At 37.6% G+C, this 23,543-nt stretch overlaps 1 protein-coding gene across 3 annotated transcripts in view; it reads right to left on the bottom strand.

Moving 5' to 3' along the window:
- Positions 1-269: 269 nt before the first annotated feature.
- TMEM116 (transmembrane protein 116) overlaps positions 270-23,543 on the bottom strand; it is a 43,573-nt gene continuing 20,299 nt past the window's right edge. For all 3 annotated transcript variants that reach the window (XM_019977370.2, XM_070769667.1, XM_019977369.2), the window contains 7 exons: positions 15,258-15,362; positions 13,156-13,205; positions 11,991-12,074; positions 11,231-11,369; positions 8,883-9,027; positions 8,075-8,148; positions 270-7,276 (listed from right to left, as the gene is read on the bottom strand). In XM_019977370.2, coding sequence (XP_019832929.1) covers positions 7,070-7,276; positions 8,075-8,148; positions 8,883-9,027; positions 11,231-11,369; positions 11,991-12,074; positions 13,156-13,205; positions 15,258-15,362 — 804 coding nt within the window. In that variant the 3' untranslated portion in view covers positions 270-7,069. The remainder of the gene's footprint in view (positions 7,277-8,074; positions 8,149-8,882; positions 9,028-11,230; positions 11,370-11,990; positions 12,075-13,155; positions 13,206-15,257; positions 15,363-23,543) is intronic.

Raw genomic sequence — 23,543 nt, 5'->3', positions numbered from 1 at the left:
CCACCCATGGGACCCTCCAGGCAAGAGTACTGGAGTGGGTTGCCATTGCCTTCTCCGAAAATATACGCTATGTTTTCTTCTAAAAAGTTTTATATTTTATATTTATATCTATGATCCATTTGGAGGTAATTTTTGTATGAAGTGTTAGGTTTAGGTTAAAGTTCTTCTCAGCAGCATGTCCAATTTTCCAGCAAGATCTGTTGAAAAGACTATTCTCCTCCCACAGAATTGCTTTTCCCCTTTTGTCAAAAATCAGATGACCATACATGTGGGTTCTCTATTTCTGAATTCTTTATTCTGTTCCAATGATCTATGTGTCTATCCCATCACCAATACCACACAGTCTTGAAACTCAGTAGAGTGGTTCCTCCCACATTATTCATCCCCAAAATTATTTAAACTATTCTATTTATTGTCTTTCATAAAATTTATATTCACAATAAATGTTTCACAATTATACATACATCAAATTATGTTGTACACTTCAAATACATAAAATTTTATTTGTGAATTATATTTCAATAAAGCTACAGGGAGAAAATTGAGGAGAAAAAAATACCAAGAGCTTGATAAGAAAAAAATATTAACAATTATTAAAGGATATAAAAATGGCTTTTAAACATATTAAATATTTAAATTCACTCAAAATTAGAAAAAAATAAAAGTTAAACAATACTGACATGCTACTTATACTCTATCAGTTTGGTGAAATGATATATTATGATATATTCTGTTGCTTAGATTTTGGGGAAACAGGCATTCTAATACATTGCTAGTGGGAATTAAAAGTGGCAAAAAGCTTCTGAAGTTCCCTTCATATATTTGGGAATATCAGACAAGCTATAAATGTCATTAGTATGAACACTATCTTCTCATTTCTAGGAATATTCTTCCACAAAAAAAATATATGTGCAACATTATTTGCTGATGATAGTGTATTAATTTTGAAATAAACAACCTAAAAGCCCACATATAGGAGAGTAACTGAATAAATTATGGTACATCCATAAATCTAAATACTACGCGATTATAAAAAAGAGAATGAGGAAGATTTTTTACAAACTGATATGAAGTGATTTACAAGCTATATCTTTAAGTTTAGAAAGGAAAGTAGATAATGTTATGCTATATTTACATATGAAAAAGGGGAATATAAGGAAATACACATGTATCTGCTTATTTGTACAGAAAGAAATACAGGAGAAATAAACCAAGTACTATTGAGACTGATGACTGAAAACCGAGTGGAAAGAATGAGGACATGGGAACAGATGAGAGGCTCAAGGAGGTGTACTATGAATATACTTCTTTGGTATAGTAGGTGGCACTAGTGGTAAAGAACTCACTTGCCAATGCATGAAATGTAAGGGACGTGGGTTCGATCCCTGGGTTGGCCAGATCCCTTGGAGGAGAGCATTGCAACCCACTCCAGTATTTTTGCCTGAAGAATCTCATGGACAAAGGAGCCTGGCAGGCTACAGTCCATAGTGTCACAAAGAGTCAGACACAACTGAAGCAACTTAGCATGCACTGACTTTCAGAATCATGATAACATTTCACATACTCCCTCAAAATAAGCATCATCCAAAATGTGGGAGCAAATCAGAATGAAATACAAAAAGTAACATATGACCTTAACTATATTAGAAATGAATAACATGACCACACTGAATAGGTCTAGACAAAACAGTACCAATCTAAATAATTCTGGGAAACGTTATTTTGACCTCATATGTAAGGCTAAAAATAAAGGAACTGAACATAAACTCTGTTCTCCAGTTCGTAGACTTCCTTTTCACAGAGGCCTGGGTTAGTTCCTCTAAAAATACTTCACATGTATTCTAGGATTGAGCAAATAAACAAACATTGTAAATAATGTAAAAAAAAAGGAAAAGGACTGGAGGTTTGAAATGGGCTATAAGATATAGAATAGAGAATGGTGTGAATGGCATTCAACAGCAGAGGCCGGTGATTTACTCAAAAATCCACAAACCCCTGCTCTGGAAACTTTATAGTGTCAATAATTCAAAAGCATACTAAACGACAGGAGGAGAAAGCTGTTCCACAGAAACTAGGACTGAGGGAAGAGGTTATATATTTTTCTTTTCTTGGGGCCTGATCTGTTATCACTGTACTGGCTAGACATCTAAAAGTTGCCTCTCCTTGATATACCCTTCTATGAAGACAGCAGGAACTCGGCTAAAGATTACTGCTGCTGCTAAGTCGCTTCAGTTGTGTCTGACTCTGTGCAACCCCATAGACTGCAGCCCACCAGGCTCCCCCCGTCCCTGGGATTCTCCAGGCAAGAACACTGGAGTGGGGTGCCATTGCCTTCTCCAAAGAGTACTACAACTGCTGTTTTTTGAGGGTGGTTACAAAGTGAGGACACCCCTAAAGAGCTCGAGCTTGAGAGAAACAGGAAGTGACATAGACAAAAGGTAGTGTCATCATGTAGTACTCTGAGGGTGGGAGCGGCTATTCTTCTTGCAGGCAGCATAGTTTTGATCTTTGTCCAAACAACTGTGTCACTGACAAATAATTGTGTCCCAGGGAAATCAACTCACAATCAATTTGCTGTTTCACTTGGGCCATGATAATGACGACCCCAGTTTGTTACTCTGCCTGCCTCCTATCCTTTCTTCTACAAAATCAAGTGATAATGGGTTAAGTTTTAGAGTGATTTCTCTTTTAGGAATCCCACTTAGGGCATTTGAAAATGGCCCCTTCCCATATAAAGCCTAGTGTCACTTGATTGGTAATTCTGACTGTTCTTCCAGGGATACATTGTAGCGGGAATCTCTTTATTATAAAAGTCTTTCCTAGGAACCTGATGATATTCAGAGGACAAGAAGAAAAAGCAGAAAAAGTGTACAAAGTCCTGCCCAAACAAGGGAAATGATATATTATTATTAATTTGAAGCAAAAGAAAAGATTATTTATTTCTTTTTTACACAAGTTCCCTCTTCATACATGTCAAAATGGGAAACTAGTCTTGCTTTTATTCAGGATGACTGAGTATTCAGAGGATGACCCGGATTCTTTTGTGATAATGAGCCCTTGCTCAGGTCAGAAGGGAATCCTGACCTTATATGGCACTGTCTTTGGCATCAAGTCTATACATCCTCAGCATATGGTTTATGCACATCTTCAAAATCAGGTTACTCTTGTGTAATCCGTGAAGATAAACAAGAGGAACTCTTAAGCATTTCACAATTTCAGAGCAGAACAGGATTTCCTCAGTTCCTATGCCTTATATATGGCCATTTCCCAAGTATGTTCAAGTTGACTGTGGTTGACAGTGATTCCAAATGCGGGAATAATAAGTTACCAAGATCCCAAAGATGTTAACAGATTCCATGCTCTGGTTAATAGGTGGTGGTGGTGGTTTAGTCACTAAGTCATGTCCGACTCTTGAGACTCCATGGACTAAAAGCCTGCCAGGCTCCTCTGTCCATGGGATTCTCGAGGGAAGAATATTGGATTGGGTTGCCATTTCCTTCTCCACTGGTCAACAGGTACACCAAGGATATAACATGAAAGTGGTACTTAAGAAGTTAGAGATATGGACAGAAAAAAACCATTGTGCAAATCTTCCTGAATTTGTAAGAAACACTTAAAAATTTTAACCACTAGAGAGACTGGCATCTCTTGGGAGAGGTGAACATGATGCTGCTCATATGACTGCTGGCCAAAGTTTTGGGAATTACCAGGGCCATGCATTTATTTCTGTGGTATCTGCACTGCCAAGAATGCAACCTTGATGACTCTTTCTTTCAAAAAGATACACCAAAATTCACAGCTTTCACAGCTCATGAGGTTGGCCATCATTTGGGAATGAAGCATGACCATGCGGTCTGTAAATTCCATGGCCAGAATCTCTATACGGCCCATGAATTTATTATTATAGATATGAGCTTCAGCAATTGCAGCTTCCCTATTTCCACACATTGTTGCACAGAAAGGGCTGCCTATTTAATAAATCTGAGGTCCAAAGCTCCTTTTGAAAGCTGTACTGTGGGAAAAAGACAGTAGATAAGGGTGAAGAATGTGACTATGGCAGTGGTCTTCAAAAGAATCACTGTTGTCTGCCCTCATGCCGGCTGAAGAAGGGTTCAGATTTTGCATTTGGATCTTGCTGCAAAAACCACAAATCTCTAAAGACAACCACACCCTGCCACATCAGTGCAGATGAGCGTGACCTCCCAGAATACTGTGATGGCACCCCAAGTAGTGCCACACAGACACCTACAAGCAAAATGCACCCCTTGGAAGGAACAAGGTTATTGTTGCCAAGGCCAGGGTTGAAGCCTAGAGAATCTCTTTGTTAAAATCTTTGAAAGGAGTACAAAGGTTGCCCAGAAAAGTTGCTAATGTGAATGAATACCAAGGGAGACAGGTTTTGGAACTGTGGCAGTGAAGTCTTCAGCCAGAGCAACGCCAAAGATGTAAAATGTGGAAGGTGCCTATGTGAAAATATCCAAAGACTCTCATGCATTGAAAAAACCTCAAACACTTACCCATTTCCCCATGAAGAACACGTGGTGGTGCAGTACAGAGATTTTTGAAGCCACAGACAGGGCTAATGAGGGGAAGGTGAAGGATGATACAACATGTGGTCCAAGAAAGATCTGTATCAATCAAAGCTGCATAGATATCACTGTATGCCACTAGGACTGCAACCTAGAGAAGTATCAGAGTCACGGGAGGGGTGTTCACAGAAATTTTAAGAACTGCCACTGTATCTATGTCTATGCTCCTCCTACATGTGAATTCAAGGGCGAGAGAAGCAGTCTGAATAGTGGCCCTCCTACTCTTAGTATAATGAAGAGCTGATAATCCTAATCTTGCCTAATCTTTTATTATTTTTCATTCCCACTATCTTTTTGCTTGCCTACATCTATAAACTATCCAAGACCAGTGTCAATGCAAAAAATTCATCAGAGAAGATAAACAAATCTGACAGACATTTGATAATTATCTTCTTTTTGGAAATAAAGTCAAATATGAAGTGATACTGATAGGACTTTTTAAGAAATGGGCTCCTTACCTCACGTATCCCTCAAGGCCTATGGAAAGAATTCTTGTTTCCATCTGTCTTTCTATATGCTGAATTCTTACTAGTTTTTAAATTAAAATAAGTGAAGGCAGCTCTCTAGGTGAGGTATCTTTCTCATTCTGTGCCACCCAAAAATCTGTGCTACACACCTTGAGAGGTCTCAAGATATCTTGATAGAATGAGGTCAGGTTACCATCCTTAGAAAGGCTGAAGCTCATGGCCTAAAACCTAAAGAGCTATTATTGAGTTCCCTAACATTTCTATTGGTTGGATGGCATCACCAACTCAATGGACATGAGTTTGACCAAACTCCTGAAGACAGTAAAGGACAGGGAAGCCTGGCGTGCTGCAGTTCATGGGATCGCAAAAAGTCAGATATGACTTAGCAACTGAACAGCATTTCTATTGAAAATTCCTTTGGGAAGATCTCTGGTCTTACTTTTCAGAGTATATTGTCTTCAGCTCAGTTGAGTCACTTAGTCGTGTCTGACTCTTTGTGACCCCATGGGTTGCAGCACACCAGGCTTCCCTGTCCATCACCAACTCCCGGAGCTTACTCAAACTCATGTCCATAGAGTCGGTGATGCCATCCAACCATCTCATCCTCTGTCGTCCCCTTCTCCTCCTGCCTTCAATCTTTCCCAGCATCAGGGTCTTTTCTAATGAGTCAGTTCTTCGCATCAAGTGGCCGAAGTATTGGAGTTTCAGCTTCAACATCAGTCCTTCCAATGAATATTCAGGATTGATTTCTAATATATTATCTAATATATTTCTAATATATTGTATACTATTTTATCTCCCATTATAATCTACTCTGTCAATTTTCTCTAATCTTAACGATTTTACCTTGTATAGGCCAAGGAAATATATTAGGTGAAAAGTATCTGATTTAATAAACACTCCAGATGTTTTAGTTGATTATCATTCTAGTTTTTGTCCATTTGACTTTCCCCTTTGTTTAGGCATCACAGCATCTGATGCCCTGGCCCTGGTTTGGCTTTGCTCATGACTTAACTAGAGAGACCAAACATCATTTGTTACATGACTCAAGAGGAAGAAACATTAAACATCCCTACCCATGAATAAGCCTCTTCAGTGTGGGAGTCTTTTCTTTCCCAAAGGTTCAATTCTACTTGTTAGTCATTCATTCACCTGTTTATTCATTTATTCAATAAACATATATTTAGCACTTCCAGTCAGATTGAACCATGTAAAATAGATGACATTAGACCATTTTAACCTACAAAAATGGCAAGTTCATAATGTTCAATCTAATTCTACATCTAAGCACTATGAAACCTACAACCTAGGATTTCTGCTTATAAATGAGAGTTGAGAAGTTTTTGATTCAGCTTTAGTCCTGATTTCTCTTAAATCTTATTATCCACTGTAACTTCAAAAGACTGGCCTTAACTTTCTAGAAGGGAATGGTTTCTATTGTTAAGACCTAGAACAGCATGGAATATATACGAGACTAGGATGTTGAGTGTCTGAGGATCTCCCTATCACTTTTTTGACACCTTCTGTCCTTTCTTCTTCTGAATTTCCAAAACTCTGTTCAAAGGAGGTAAAACCAGGACTTTCTCTGTTCAACAGAAGGAAGAGCAATGTAAATATCTGAGAAAGTTGTTACATGCCACACTGCTTCCCCTACAACCACACAGTAGAGGGCCTGGAAATACTTTGTATAAATAATAACTAATAATAACTTGAAATTTATTTTTTTCCAGAAGAGACTCCACAAATCTAGTATCTATTGAAGTAATATGAGTGTATCTCTTAGGTGGAAAGTAGCTTCATCTCCCTGAACAGTGACTTAATCTGTGAATCTAAGAATAATGGATAGATTCCACCCACTTCAACTAGAGTAGCTACCAATCATGGTACTATATTCTCTTTCACTTCTATAGCTTAAGGTATGGTTAGAAAAGACTTAAGATGTTGACTGCAAACACTCTGCCCAAACCATTAGTGCAGAATAATTCCAGTTCTGGATGTTCTAGTTTTATAGTTTCAAAGAATGGTAGAGGTGCTAGTAGCAAAAGCAAGAGTTGACTCCAACGGATCTAGGCCCCTGCAATAGAATCTTTTCTGTGAGCATAATAATGGTGTCTGGGTGTCTGCATCACGCCGAGCCTCTTGCTTTAGTTGGTAGAACTTGTACTGTGTCCAGCCATATACTCCACAGTTGAGCAGACCCTGAGATGATGTTGTTAGAGCCTGGAGGAGATGAAGGGGTGATGGAGCCCATCCTTCAGGTTTTCAGAGATTTGGGGAGGAGTTCCATTCCTCTTATTTATAAATCATTGTTATATTCACTTCAAAAATCAAGATTTGGTGTTGTTTTTAAAAACCATTTTTCATCTCTTCCTGAACTCACTTTTCACTGTTCTTTCACTGTTCACTTTTCTTTCACTGAACTCACTGTTCTTTGTCATGAGAGTTAGTCATATTTCTTACCTTATACATACAGACAATGAAGTGGTTTCAATATCCCACCTTATTGCCCCATTTCCTGGGTTAGGCTTGAGGAAACTGCCAAGCAGCATAGTCTGAGAGCCCCCAAAAACCTACTTAAATCTGACAAGGAGGGAAAGAATCATTCTTTTCTTTGTTTCTTTCTCTCTGTTCACCTAGAATAGCTAATTTATCTATTCATTTCACTCTGGATGGGAGACAATCATGTCACTATCAGTGTTTCATAAGAACATTACCTGGAAGAGCTTGTCTTTTGTTACCCATCCCTTAAAAAAACATATCAATAAAATGAAATTGGTTAGAGACACACAAGCTCTGAAATGCATGGCAGCACTTTCATAAAGATATCCACCTCATCAATGAGGAAATTTTCAAATTTTTTAGAACTGAATGCAAATAATATATTTTTCTCTTGCAATGTAGAAAGAAATACCCTAAGCAGGGGGCGGGGAATGTGCTTACTGAATTTTGGCAGTGTAAGAGAACAGGATAAGAAAGTGTAAAAACAGACATGCTGGATGTTTTTTTTGAAGATGTTACCTGGAGAACATAGAGGGCCATATGAAGTCTGGTGTCCTGTAGTTTTGTCAGCTTTATGATCATCAGAATGACCACTGTGAAAACACGAAGCACAGATCTTGTTGCCAATTCTGGGTATCTGAGCATACATTTTTTCGGTATAAACACTTAAGCACTGTGAGAATTACAGGCATAATGAAGACTAGCAGTGAGATAAACCAGTTATATAAACCACTGGCTTCAGGTCTCCTCTAACAGCAGGTCTCCACTGCTATCCCTCAGCAATTAAACTTTGCAGATTATTAAGAATAGTAATGGAAGCAAGACATACTATAGGAAGGACATAAGTTACAATTTTTAACTTATGTTTATCAAGCCTTTTCATAAACTTTATCCAATCTGATCCTCACATTATAACTCTGTGTAGTAGAAATGGCAGGTCTTAATATCTCTGAGTTCTGTCATGACATTTCCTCTCATATTATTTCATGTCTGCTGCTGCTGCTGCTAAGTCGCTTCAGTCGTGTCCGACTCTGCACGACCCCATAGACGGCAGCCCACCAGGCTCCGCCGTCCCTGAGATTTTTCAGGCAAGAACACTGGAGTGGGTTGCCATTTCCTTCTCCTATTTCATGTCTAATTATCTCAATTTCTAAAAACATAAGAAGGAAAAGAAGTTAAGGAGGTTGAGAAAAACTGGAAATATGGGTGGGACCAAAGTAAATTTTATATGCTGGATAGCACATACTTCTTGGTGAAACTACTTTGCTTGATTACAGTCTAACAATTACCCTTTTCACTGCCCAGATCTTTCAGTTAAGATACCCACCTGGGCTCCAGCAGCAAAAGAAGGCCACTGGGTAGAAACGTACTCGCTGCTCCATGATATGAATCACTGCCCACTGTTCACTCCCCAGAAAGCCAGTCGATTTCAGAAACTTCTTGTAAAGTATCTGGGCTTGAATGAGTAAGACCTAAACATGGGTTAGAGCAGTGAGTAGTCTGCCTAATGCTTACTAAAATTTCCCTGTCTAGCCTGTCATTTTGGAGAGAGCCTTCTCTTAGGATGTGACAGCAGGAAAGACCATCCTCTTTATTGTCTTTACTATCTGAGATCAGGTTTTTCTTTTTCTTTTTCTTTTTTTTTTTTTTTTTTTGAGAGAAAATTCTCCAGAGTGATCTTTTGCTTGGCCAGGGAAATGGACAAATATTAGTCAAACCTGTGGTTATCATGTTCAATATGTAAAATTTACATCAACCCTAAAGCTTTTATTTTTCTCAATGAGGTTACTTGCAATATGCATGGGAAATTAAAACTAAGATATAACCAGATTCTCTTATAAAACACTTTCTTAGAGGTTGTGTTAGTGTTCTAGCTTAATACCTTTTAAATAAATACTTTAGCACTTGCCAGAGCTTAATATTCTCAGCTCCCCAAAAAAAAAGTTTTAGGAAGTTTCTTACTATCTTTAGATGGAAAACAGATTGTTTTTCCCTTCCAACTGGGAACAATTTGAATACGCTTTAGTTAAGGAAATAAATATAAATCAGTTAAATATCTTTTCTGTGGGGGAGTAAGTTAGGTAATAAACCTGAGCTTCCCAGGTGGCTCTGTGGTAAAGAATCTGCCCGCCAATGCAGGAGACGTGGGTTCTATCCCTGGGTTGGGAAGATCTCCCTGGAGAAGGAAATGGCAACCCACTCCAGTATTCTTGCCTGGGAAATCCCATGGACAAAGGAGCCTGGGTGGGGCTACAGTCCATAGAATTGCAAAAGAGTTGGACACAACTTCAGTGACTAAAACAAGTAAAACAATAACAACAAAAAAATGTGACCAAATCTGAAACTTTTTTCAAATAATCCAGATCTTCCTGGTGGCTCAGACGGTAAAGTATCTGCCTTCAATGTGGGAGACCCGGATTCGATTCCTGGGTCAGGAAGATCCCCTGGAGAAAGAAATGGCAATCCACTCCAGCACTCTTGCCTGGAAAATCCCATGACGGAGAAGCCTGATAGGCTACAGTCCATGGGGTTGCAAAGAAGTCGGACATGATTGAGCGACTTTACTTTCACTTTTCACTAAGTTAATAACCCAATTCCTTAAGTTTAGTCATGCATTTTCCTTTACCCACAGACACAGGAATCAAAAGGAGGCCGAAACTTGACTTGAGATTATTTATGTCTAGTAGAAATCAGTTCACTATCTGCTGACTAAAAAAGAATCAGAATGCCAGTTCTGAATGCCCACTGAAGTCTGGGTTATTCTGAAGGAGCAAACAGGAATCCCCAGGGTCTCATGTTTTGGGAGACCTGTCTCTCTTGTCAATCAGTTCTAAGTGAAAACCATCAAGGCCATTTTAACATAAAGTAGTCACTGTGCTTTCTTTACCAAGTCACTGATCTGATCAAAGCTACCTCCATAACTTACTTTTGAATTATCAAAGAAAATACTCCACAATTGCATTTCATTCACACATGCTAGGTATGCTAGCAAAATGAAAAAATTTGTGGGATAAAGTTGGTCTACAAACATAATTTATAATCCCTGAACTAGCATGTAAAGAGGAGAAAACGATACTGAAAAGTAGATTTGGCAAATAAAAAGTCATATTTCCTTGCTTACTGATTTTGTCCTAGGCAGTTATATATAAATAACATATTGTCCCACAGATGATTATTTGTCCATCATTCTGATGATATCAAAGGAATATTTAGTAACTGTATAACCACTCTGTACTTTAAACTCAGTTAGATATAGGATAAGTGCAAATTTATATTCAATAAAGAACCGAGAAAAGAAAACTCTAATTATTTGAAAAATAAAAGAACATGTTCTGTGCTCCAGAAAATCATACTATATAAAGAATATACTTGACACATACTAGTTTTCTGGTCTGGTCCTTCATGAGGATCCACAGGAACACATACTAGTTCTAGAGTGAGCATAATTCTCACCTAATGAATACAGGCTCTTTTCCCCACTTATCATTTGACCTTGGGAAGTACAAAAAACTGAGGAAGTAATTAAATTATCAATATGTACCAGTCACTTTCTTGTTTCTAGGACTATAAGAAGTGCCTCTGTACCACATCTTTCCCAGGCAGGCCCAGAAATATTGCACCACCTCACCCCACCCCATCCCGCTTTCCATAAAGACAGATAGGGAGGTACAGTACCACAATGGTGAAGAAGCTGAGTACAAAGCTGGCCAGGAAAATGATGAGCCCATAAAAATAAAGTGTGCTACAGACTGATGTGTTGGCAGAAGGCAGGAGCTCAGCCATGGCTGGTGGTGGTGAGTATATCAGGATACACCTAGGAAGAGAATCAATGGTCAGGAGTGTTGCTACAGGTTTAAGACCAGAGAGATAGCCATTTGGTGCAACAAAAGTTAATGAGTATGTAATTTTACTTACGGAGAAGGCAATGGCAACCCACTCCAATACTTTTGCCTGGAAAAATCCCATGGACGGAGGAGCCTGGTAGGCTGCAGTCCATGGGGTCGCTAAGAGTCGGACACGACTGAGTGACTTCACTTTCACTTTCCCTTTCATGCATTGGAGCAGGAAATGGCAACCCACTCCAGTGTTCTTGCCTGGAGAATCCCAGGGACAGGGGAGCCTGGTGGGCTTCCGTCTGTGGGGTCGCACAGAGTCGGACACGATTGAAGTGACTTAGCAGCAGCAATTTTACTTATCATCTAGCTAAGCCTTGTCCATAATATCTTGTTCCTTCTACTGAAACATTCTCATTTAGTCACTTTATGTCATATTTCTACTTAATGTATTTTTAGCCTTGACTATAGCCCTTATCCATAGCCCATGTAAAATACAAGCATCTTGGCCAGCATGGATGTACAAAGTGTTCTTCCATCTTTATTTATAGAAAAGAATAGGTGTAGTCTACCATGAAAATGATAGGTTTGTTCTTACTTACCTGTGGCTCTGGCTGAAGTTGCGGAAACATTCACTGACATTGCCCAAACAGAATACAGGTACCATCAACAGTAGAGGTATCAGACTGGGAGGAAAAAAAATTATCACCCTAATATTCAGACTTTTTTATGCCTTTTTACCTGTGCAAAATATTCTCCTATCCTTCTCCCAATACCATTCCCCTACCCACTCTTCATGAAACCTACACATTTAATTTCTTCAAGAAAAATACTTCAAAAACTTTAAGTATACTTTCATTTCAAGTTCCTGGTGAAATGAAGCAGGAAATGCATTTTATATCTAGGTTAATAAAATCTAACAGACTTTCACAGAGAGTCTCTGGGAACTGTGAGCTTCCCAGGTGGCAAAGTAGTAAAGACATAAGAGATGTGAGTTCAGTTTCTGGGTTGGGAGGGTTCCCTGAGCAGAAAATGGCAACCCACTCCAGTATTCTTGCTTGGAAAATTCTATGGACAGAGGAACTTGGCAGGCTACAGTCCATGGTATTGCAGAGTCGGACATGACTGAGTAACTAAGCCTGCACTCTGGGAGTTGCATGATCAGATTAAAAAACCAAGTGGGTCAAAATGAAATGAAAAATCTATCAAGGACCTATGTGATCTGTCCATTCCCTAAGAAATTTTCCAAAACACAGCCTTAAGCAAACAGTTATTTATCCAGCTTAATATATGCAGATTCCTATAACTGGAAAAGATCCAGGAGTAAAAGATTACAATGTCTAAAATCAACTCAATGTGACCATCACTTTAGGTGAGATACAGATCCTTTCTGAGTTTAGTAGAAGAGTCTCACCCAATGTTATAAAGGTGAATAAGTTCTTGAAAATCATCTATTACAGCTTTCATGATATATGAAAAGGAATTAGAAGTCAAAAGACTTAAAGGAAAAATATTCACTCCAGGTCACATACAGTTAACGGCAGAACTGGGGCTAAAACCCAATCTGTAACTTCAAATTGCTTGCCTATTTTACCTGGGAAAATGAAACCAGTGATTACACATTTGTTGCTTCCTACTCAATAAAGCTATGTGAGGACCAAGGAGTGACAGAATGAATGGAAATAAGAGCTCTGTCCTTTTAACTGTTCCCACCTGGACCCAAGAATAATGAGTCTACACCATGCTAGGAAGGAAAAAAAATCTTACCTGGACAAAATGATGGCTATTTGACCAATTCGGCAGGTATAATCTATAACCTATGAAAATAATAAATGTGAGTAATGTCTTAGGATATTGCCAATCATATTATAATACCAAGTCATCACTTACTATTTGATAGTACAAAAATTCCCAATAGCAGGTTTGCTTCAGTTAAGCAATATTTGATAAAAAAGTAAATGAAATGAATAGTTCCTTAGCACTGAAGATAAAGAGAATTTATCTGTATTATTGTATATTAAAAAATACACCAGTAGCCACAAAGAGGGCCTGCAGAGAGTAGCTTAATATAAGATTTGGATACCACAACAAATTTTCTTAAGAAGAAAGGCAAATATGAAATCACACAGTAAATCTTCATCTTCTAATAACTGCTCAATCCTCTCCTCTTTTAGATCAAGGGAGGTGTAAACTGTTCAGACCTTATAGGTGGAGTAAAAGTCTATGTATAAGATGACCAGCAGAACCATTAACAGCCCAGGGTTAATATAAGAATCAAAAAAGGCACCTTGAATATAAGACCTATCTAGAAGATAGGAACCCATATTCCCTGCATCGGAAGGTGGATTTTTAACCACTGGACCATGAGGGAAGTCCCCCTGCACTTCATGTTTATGATGAAAAATTGAGGCCCAAGAAAGGAAGATGATGTGCCCAAGGTCATACAGGAGACAAATGACAGAAATAGGTTTAGAGGACAGATCTCCTAATTTACTTCCAAATGCTCTTTTCACAATGCTATAATATCACTTATTCATTCAACAAACATTTGCTGCATTTCATCATGTGCATGACAGGATACCACTTTCATTTGTTCTAAAACTGTAGGCTTTGGGAAAAATATGCTGGGAGGCTTTCTAGATTCACTTATTCCATGGTGCTCTTGAACAAAAATTCTCCTTCAAAAAACCATGACAGAATGGATAAGGCATAAATAAGATGACTAGAATACTGAGTAAGATAAAATACACACAAAGACAGTTAAAGAAATGAACATTGCTAACAACATAAAAATGTATTCTGCTAAATCACCTAGTGATTTACTTAAAGAATCAAAAATAAGGAAGTAAGAGTACTATACAATGGAATACTATTTAGCAATAGAAAGGAATGAATTACTTATATACAATGAATGAACTTCAAAAGTATTATGCCAAATAAAATAAACCAGACACCAAAATATTTTGTATGATATATAAAATATCTATATGAAATGTCCAGAAAATGAAAATCTATAGAGACAGAAAGTGTATTAGTGGTTGCCTATGGCAGGGTGAGCCAAACATAGAGACTGAACAACAAGGGCAGGACAGGGTATGGAAAACAAATTAACAGTAAATGTGCATGAAGGATTTTACTGAGTGAAGAAAATATTTTGAAACTGATTTATGATAATTTTACAACCTGGTAAGTTTACTTTTAAAACCACTGAATTGTACACATGAAATAGGTGAATTATATATGTAAGATATGTATACACAGAAAAGGATCCAGGTATACTGACTTATTTACCAAGTGTTCTCTTCTCTTTCTGCAATGCTAGACAATGTCCACAACTCTTTTGTGACTCAAAGAAGGAACAAGTTGCTTCCTGGATCTTGTTTTCTAATTACCATGCATTTATTCCTCTGCCCTTCTGCAAACCAATATGTGTTACACACACATACCAACAAAACACGTCAGAGCACAACACTCTGCCTTTCCAATACCCATAACCCAAATCCCACGTTAGCTAGCTGGGCATTTTCCTACCTGCTCACCAAGGTCGTCTTCTTTAACAACAATGATGGATTGGCATAGAACCAAGAAGGATTTCCCTTACTGAAAGGAACCAGGCAGGAATGGTAATACTGTAAATAATGTTTCCTATAATCAAATCCTGTTGGTGGTGGTGGTGGTGGCAGCAGGGGTGGTGATGGTGGCAAAAGAGTAGAGAAATCATGTCAACAGAGTGGAAACTCCATGAGTTTTCTCTTTTATTAGCTCCCATGAATTCACCTAGTCAGTGCTAAGTGCTAAACTATTTGTCAAAGACATGTGGATTTGTTTTAGCATACTGTTCTTAACTATCTGCTCTGAAGAAAACTTACCAGTGAAAATGTCCTCTGTGCACTCTGGCTAGGTTTCATCCTCAGTTCTTTGTACAGATACCAGATATAATTGATGGTGTAGAAAAATGAGGAGATGTACAATACCTAGATGAAAATCAAAACAACTGATCATACCTGTCCCACTATGGCTTCTTTCAATTTATTTCATTATTTCCTACTGTAAGAATCCTACCTACTGGTCTATTAGTAACTTAGCATCTAGTACCTCTATTATGCAAAACTGGGCCAAGTCTGAGAATTCAACCCAGGCCTACCTAAAATATGTCCCAGCATCCTTATTTTATCCTTTTGACTGTTCAGAGGAACCACATTATCCACCTCCTCTCAGTCAACTGTTCAATTTTTATGAGGATATCATAGAATCTTTTTCTATTTCATTTTTTAATTGAAAAGGACATCAGAAGGGTACAAACAAACTTTTTTACAAAACAGAAGTAAAATCACAGATGTAGAAAATAAACTTAAGTTTACCAGGGGATAAGGGGTGGGGGAGGGATAAATTGTGAGATTGGGATTGACATATACAGACTCCTATATAAAAAGTACTTAACTAGTAAGGACCTACTGTATAGCACAGGGAACTCTACTCAATACTCTGTAATGGCCTATATGGGCAAAGAATCTAAAAAAACAGTGGATATTTGTTTATGTATAACAGATTCACTTTGCTGTATACCTGAAACTAACACAATATTGTAAATCAACTATACTCCAATAAAAATTTTAAAAATAAAGAAAAGGACATAAGAATTTCCATTTCTAATAATGAAAGCCTAGGCTATCCGAACCAAACTTTCTATTCAAAAGAACTAAACATGAATATTTTTTTAATCTTTAAAAACATCGAAGAGCTGACAAGATTGCAACAAGCCAGCAGGACAAAAATCCAAGAGAAGGAACTTTTGCTTCCATCTTTGATGAAATAAAAGGAATAGAATTTGCACCTCAGCCTTAAAAAACTAAAACCTGGACAAAATACATGAAAACACCCTGTTTTCAAACATCGGATAACAATCAGTACAGAACAGTAATCCCTAAAAAAATAAAAACAAACAAGTTGAACCCAGCTAACCAGCTGGGCAAGGTGAGTGTGGTGAAGGGGAATCCAAAAGAAATAAGCTGTCTGTGAGTTCAGAGAGATTTCAGTGTTCATGGAGGCCAAGGCAGCTAAAATGTGTGAAACAAATTATGAGAGAAGAGGCAGATACATAGAGACCTAGCGCTCTGGAGGTTTGCAGAGGTACCTTCAAGTTTTTGGTTAAGTATTAATCTATACACATGGGAGAGAAAACCATGAAGAACAGAGAAAGAAGCACTAGAAAGGAGTATGTAGAACAATCTTCAAAAAAAGAATCCCTAAAGGAATAGTTTGTGTCTCCATAAGCCAGTGTGGAAAGACTTCCTAATCCATAGGCTGAATGGCAGTATTGTAGAATAATAATGTAAAATCATAAGAGTACTGCCCTACTAATCAAACCAAATTAGCTGTACATTAAATACTGCCCTGCTGCTGCTGCTGCTAAGTCGCTTCAGTCGTGTCCGACTCTGTGCGACCCCATAGATGGCAGCCCACCAGGCTCCCCAGTCCCTGGGATTCTCCAGGCAAGAACATTGGAGTGGGTTGCCATTTCCTTCTCCGATGCATGAAAGTGAAAAGTGAAAGTGAAGTCGCTCAGTCCTGTCCCACTCTTGGTGACCCCATGGACTGCGGCCCACCAGGCTCCTTATTGCCTTAACTAAGCTTAAAAGCAAGCCTTCAAAAAAAACAAAGGATCAAACAAATGCAGAGTTAACTACATTGAAGACAAAATTCCTGAATTTAAAGGGGATTTATATGTATATATAAAACCTAATACTCAACAATATAAAATCTATAATATCTGGTGTGTATTAAAATATTTTAAGTCATGTAGATAGGCAGGAAATTATGGCCCATAATCAAGAGAAAAATTAATCAATAGCAATGAACCCAGAAACAACATAGATTATAAAAATTAGGGGAAAAAAGTTAAAGGAACTATTGTAAATATACTCAGTATGTCCAAGAAGGTAGAGGAAAGCATTAGCACAACACTGAGAAATGAAAGGTATAAAAAAGATCCAAGTTGAAAGTCTAGAGATGAAAAATATATGGAATTTAAAACATGGAAAATTAGAAACTGCAAAAAATTAGTAAACTTGAAGACACAGAAATGGAAACTAAAATGAGACACCTAGAGATAAAAGATTTTGAAAAAAAAGGAACAAAACTTCAGTAAGTTATGTAACAATACAAGCAGGCTAATAATCCCTAATATGGAATTGGAATTCCAGCAGGAGTAGAGAGGAAGGGAGGAAAAAAAATATATTTGAGGGAATAATAACCAAAAATTTTCCAAATTTGATGAAAATACAAACCACCATGTCCAAGAAACTTAATAAAACCAAACATAAGAAACATGAAGAAACCATATCAAGGTACAATATAATCATGAAATTAGATGTCAAAATCCTCAACAAAATATTAGCAAACCAAATTAAACAATACATAAAAAGGAACATACACCATGATCAAGTGGAATTTATCCCAGAATGCAAGAATGGTTCAATACCCACAAATCAGTCAATGTGGTATACCATATTAACAAACAGGAAAATGAAAATCATGATGATCGCAATAGATGCAGAAAAAGCTTCTGACAAAATTCAATATCCATTTATGAAAAAAACTCTCCACAAATTGGGTATAGAGGGAACATACCTCAATATAATAAAGGTCATGGATGACAAAACCACAGCTAATATCATACTCAACAGTGAAAAGTGGTCCTCGAAGATCAGGAATGAGACAAGGGTGCCCATTTTCACCACTTCTATTCAACAGTAATAGAAGTCTTAGCTACAGCAATCAGACAAAAAAAAGAAAGGCTTCCAAGTTAGAAGAGAGGAAGTAAAATGGTCACTATCTGTAGATGACATGATACTACACATACAGAAACTTAAAATCTCTACCAAAAAACGACTAGAGCTCATCAGTGAATTCAGTGAAGTTGCAAGACACAAGACTGATATACAAAAATCTGTTGCTTTTCTATACATTAATAAAGAACTATCAGAAAGAGAAAGCAAAAAAACCAATTCCATTTAAAACAGCATAAAAAAATAAACTTAACTAAAGAAGTGAAAGATATATTCTGAAAACTATAGACAAAGGAAATTTTAAATGATACAAAGAAATGGAAAGATACACCGTGTTTACGGATTGGAAGAATTAATATTGTTAAAATGTCCATAGTATCCAAAGCAATCTACAGACTCAAGGTAACAATCTCTATCAAAATACCTAGGAGAACTAGAACAAATAATCCTAAAATTTATATGGAACCACAGAAGACCCAGAATAGCCAAAGAAAGCTTGAGAAAAAAGAACAAAGCTAGAAGTATCACATTCCCTGACTTCAGACTGCAGTACAAAGGTAAGTCATCAAAACAGTATGGTATTGGCATAAAAACAGGCACATAGATCAATGGAACAAAATAATGAGCCCAGAAATTAACCACACACTTTTGGTCAATTAATCTATCAAAAGAGGCAAAAATAAACAATGTCAAAAGATACTCATCAATAAGTGTTGCTGGGAAAACTGGACAGCTATGTGTAAAAGGATGAAATTCAAACATTTTATCACACCATATAGTGCTTCCCGTGGTGGCTCAGCAGTAAAGAATCAGCCTGCCATGCAGCAGATGCAGGTTTGATCCCTGAGTCAGGAAGATCTGTGCAAAAGGAAATGGCAACCCACTCCAGTATTTCTGCCTCAGCAATCCCATGGACAGAGAGCCTAGTGTGCTACAGTCCAAGGGATCGCAAAAAATTGGACATGACTTAGCAACCAAACAACAACTATTATGATCACACCATATACAAAAATAAACTAAAAATGGATCAAAGACCTAAATGTAGGACAGGAAACCATAAAACTCTTAGAAGAAAACATAGGCAGAATACTATGACACAGAAACATTTTTTAGGATGTCTCCTTATGCAAAGGAAACAAAAGCAAAATAAACAAATGAGATCTTATTAAACTTAAAAGCTTTCGCCCAGCAAAGCAAACCATTGAGAAAAAGAAAAGACAAACTACAGAACAGGAGAAAATATTTGCAAATGATATATCCAATATGGAGCTAATATATGAATATCTCATACAACTCAATATCAAGAAGCCAAAAAACCAAATTTTTAAATGGGCAGAAGAACTGAATAGACATTTTTCCAAAGAAGACATACAGATAGCCAACAGGCACACACAAAAATGTTCAATGTTGCTAATTATCAGGATAATACAAATAAAAACCACAATGAGATATTATCTCACATCTGTCAGAATGGATATCACCAAAATGACCACCAATAACAAATGTTGGTGAGGATGTGGGGAAAAGGAGAACCTTAGAACAGCTGGGAATGTAAACTGGTTCAGCCACTATGGAAAACAGTATGGAGGTTCCTGAAAAAAATATAATTACCGTATGATCCAGCAATTCTACTCCTGAGCATATATAGCCAAAGAAAAAGAAAACAGTAATTTGAAACGACAGTTTCAAACTCCAATATTCATAGCAGCATTATTTATATAACCAAGATATGGAAGAAACTGTCCATCAACAGATGAACAGATACAAAATATGTGTATATAAATAAATAAATAAACACACACACACACACACACACACACACACACTAGAATATTACTCAGCCATAAGAAAGAATGAAAATTTGCCATTTACAACAACATAGATGGAACGGGAAAGTATAATGTTTAGTGAAATAATCAGAGAAAGAGAACTACTATATGTTACTACCTATATGTGGAATCTAAAAAATAAAACGAATTAATAAATATAACAAAACAGAAACAAACTCACAGATATACCTAATAAACAACTGGTTGTGCTAAGTTGCTTCAGTCCTGTGTGACTCTTTGGGACCCTATGGATTATAACCACTTGTTTATATTCTTGCCTGAAATATTAACAAGTGGTTACCAGTGGAAAAAAACAGATGAGGGAGGGGCAAAAAAATGGGTAAGTGATGAACAAGTACAAGCTACTATGTATAAAATAAACAATATACAAAGATATATTATACAGCACAAAGAATATAGCCAATATTTTATAACTTTAAACAGAGTATAATCTATTAAAAAGTGAATCACTATGTAGTACATCTGAAACTAATAAAATATTATGCATCAATTATATCTTAATTAAAAAAAAAGAAATTCTGACACATGCTACAACATGGATACACCTTGAAGACATTAAGCTCGGTGAAACAAGCTAACACAAAAGGTCAAATACTGTATTACTCTACTGATATGAGGTACCCAGAGCTTCCCAGGTGGTGCTAGTGGTAAAGAACCTGCATACCAATGCGGGAGACAAAAGAGACCTGGGTTCAATCCCTGCATTGGGAAGATCCCCTAGAAGAGGGCATGGCAACCCACTCCAGTATTCTTGCCTGGAGAATCTCCATGGACAGAGGAGCCTTGTGGGCTATCGTCCACAGGGTCGCAAAGAGTTGGACATGAAGAGTCAGACAAGAAGCAACTTAGTTTGATATTTGGCAAAACTAATACAATTAGTAAAGTTTAAAAATAAAATAAAATTTTTTTTAAAAAAAAGGAAAAAAAAAAAAAAGAAGCAACTTAGTACACACATGAGGTACCCAGAGTAGTCAAATTCATAGGTGGTTACCAGAGGCTGGAAGGTTCAAGAAATGGAGAGGTATTATTTAAAGGATACAGAATTTCAGTCTGGGATAATAAAAATATCTGGAGGTGAACAGTGGTAATAGTTGCACAACAATGTGGATGTATGCTGCTGAACTGTATACTTAAAAGTTGCTAAAATACTAAAGTTTGTTATGTATTTTTACCAAAACCTAAAATTTTTTAACAGTTAAATGGAAAACTCTATGTTAAATGTGTTTTACCACAATTTCAAAAACTACAACTAATTCATTAAATAAATAAGCTACTGTGTTTAAGCCCTCTATAGCCCATCCCTACCACTGATTGCAAACAAAAACTATCTGGTAAAAATATAAAAATCAACTACTTGAGGACTGTGAAAAGTAAACAAAAGCAAGTGGATTACAGAAGAGAGTCAAATGTGAAGAAGTGAACTGCACAGAAATAAGTTTCCCAAACTTTTTCTCACAGTTTTGCCTCAAAGGTGTGCCCGGATCATGCTGCTGCTCAATGTAGGCACCTAACACTCTAGTAGAAACCCATCCTTTAGGCTACAGAAACCAGAGAAGGGCTCCCATCAGGCAGGAAGGTATGGAAAAGTATGGGGCGAATCCCAGAAATGATAAGAGTCAGAAATGAGGATGCTCTGATTCTGTGTGTGATTCCATAGAAGTCTCAGCCTAATCCCTACACCATGCATGAGCTTGGCAGTCCCAAAACAGCACAGCCACGGCTTAGAGAAATAGACTGAGATCTGAACCACTGCCTAAAGATTATGAGATGGTAATTACATTCTATATATAAAGAAAAGAAAAATGTCACTGACTCTCATGGGAGAGTATAATCATCAAACGTCAGCTCAGGAATGAGCCAGATGTTGGAAACATCCAACCGGTATTTTTATTTTTATTTTTTTGCTGTCTGTAGCAGAGTTTTATTAAAGTGTAAAGGGATAGAGAAAGCTTCTGACATAGACATCAGAAGGGGACATAAACAGTGCCCCCTCGTTAGTTTTTAGCAAAGCATTACATACTGATTACCAAGCATTTTGAGATAGTTGTTAGTTTTTGGCAAAGCTTTCTATACTGGTTAGCAAGCATTTTGAGATAGAATTGGCACAAAGAGAGTCATCTCTGGCCATAAAACAATTGACATGAATCTTGAAGACAGGCAGATTTCCAAGCAAATACAGAGGTTCATTAATATAGCTTATTAAGAAAAACATTTTCATGAGTAAGACGTATTGGTTTGCTGAGCCATTAGAAGCTCAAGGCTTGAGAAAAACGAGTTCAGGAGGAACCAAATGTCGTCATGGAGCCTCCTTTAATCCTGTGTAAAAGAAAGAAAGTCAAGTCACTCAGTCGTGTCCAACTCTTTGTGACCCCACGGACTGTAGGCTACCAGGTTCCTCCATCCATGGGATTTTCCAGGCAAGAACACTGGAATGGGTTTCCATTTCCTTCTCCCCAAGCAGTATTTTTAAAAGCAACTATTTACAATGCATTTAAGGGGGAAAAAAAATAATGCTCAAAATTCTCCAAGCCAGGCTTCAGCAATACATGAACCGTGAACTTCCAGATGTTCAAGCTGGTTTTAGAAAAGGCAGAGGAACCAGAGATCAAATTGCCAACATCCGCTGGATCATGGAAAAAGCAAGAGAGTTCCAGAAAAACATCTATTTCTGCTTTATTGACTATGCCAAAGCCTTTGACTGTGTGGACCACAATAAACTGTGGAAAATTCTGAAAGAGATGGGAATACCAGACCACCTGACCTGCCTCTTGAGAACCTATATGCAAGTCAGGAAGCAACAGTTAGAACTGGACATGGAACAACAGACTGGTTCCAAATAGGAAAAGGAGTACGTCAAGGCTGTATATTGTCACCCCGCTTATTTAACTTATATGCAGAGTACATCATGAGAAACGCTAGGCTGGAAGAAGCACAAGCTGGAATCAAGATTGCCGGGAGAAATATCAATAACCTCAGATATGCAGATGACACCACCCTTATGGCAGAAAGTGAAGAGGAACTAAAAAGCCTCTTGATGAAAGTGAAAGAGGAGAGTGAAAAAGCTGGCTTAAAGCTCAACATTCAGAAAACGAAGATCATGGCATCTGGTCCCATCACTTCATGGGAAACAGATGGGGAAACAGTGGAAACAGTGTCAGACTTTATTTTTTTGGGCTCCAAAATCACTGCAGATGGTGACTGCAGCCATGAAATTAAAAGACGCTTACTCCTTGGAAGAAAAGTTATGACCAACCTAGATAGCATATTGAAAAGCAGAGACATTACTTTGCCAACAAAGGTCTGTCTAGTCCAGGCTATGGTTTTTCCTGTGGTCATGTATGGATGTGAGAGTTGGACTGTGAAGAAGGCTGAGTGCCGAAGAATTGATGCTTTTGAACTGTGGTGTTGGAGAAGACTCTTGGGAGTCCCTTGGACTGTAAGGAGATCCAACCAGTCCATCCTAAAGGAGATCAGCCCTGGGATTTCTTCGGAAGGAATGATGCTAAAGCTGAAACTC

Source organism: Bos indicus, chromosome 17 (genome assembly GCF_029378745.1).
Source record: "Bos indicus isolate NIAB-ARS_2022 breed Sahiwal x Tharparkar chromosome 17, NIAB-ARS_B.indTharparkar_mat_pri_1.0, whole genome shotgun sequence".
Lineage (NCBI taxonomy): Eukaryota > Metazoa > Chordata > Mammalia > Artiodactyla > Bovidae > Bos > Bos indicus.
The sequence above is the reverse complement of the archived record's forward strand: the minus strand, read 5'-3'. Positions and strand labels throughout refer to the sequence as shown.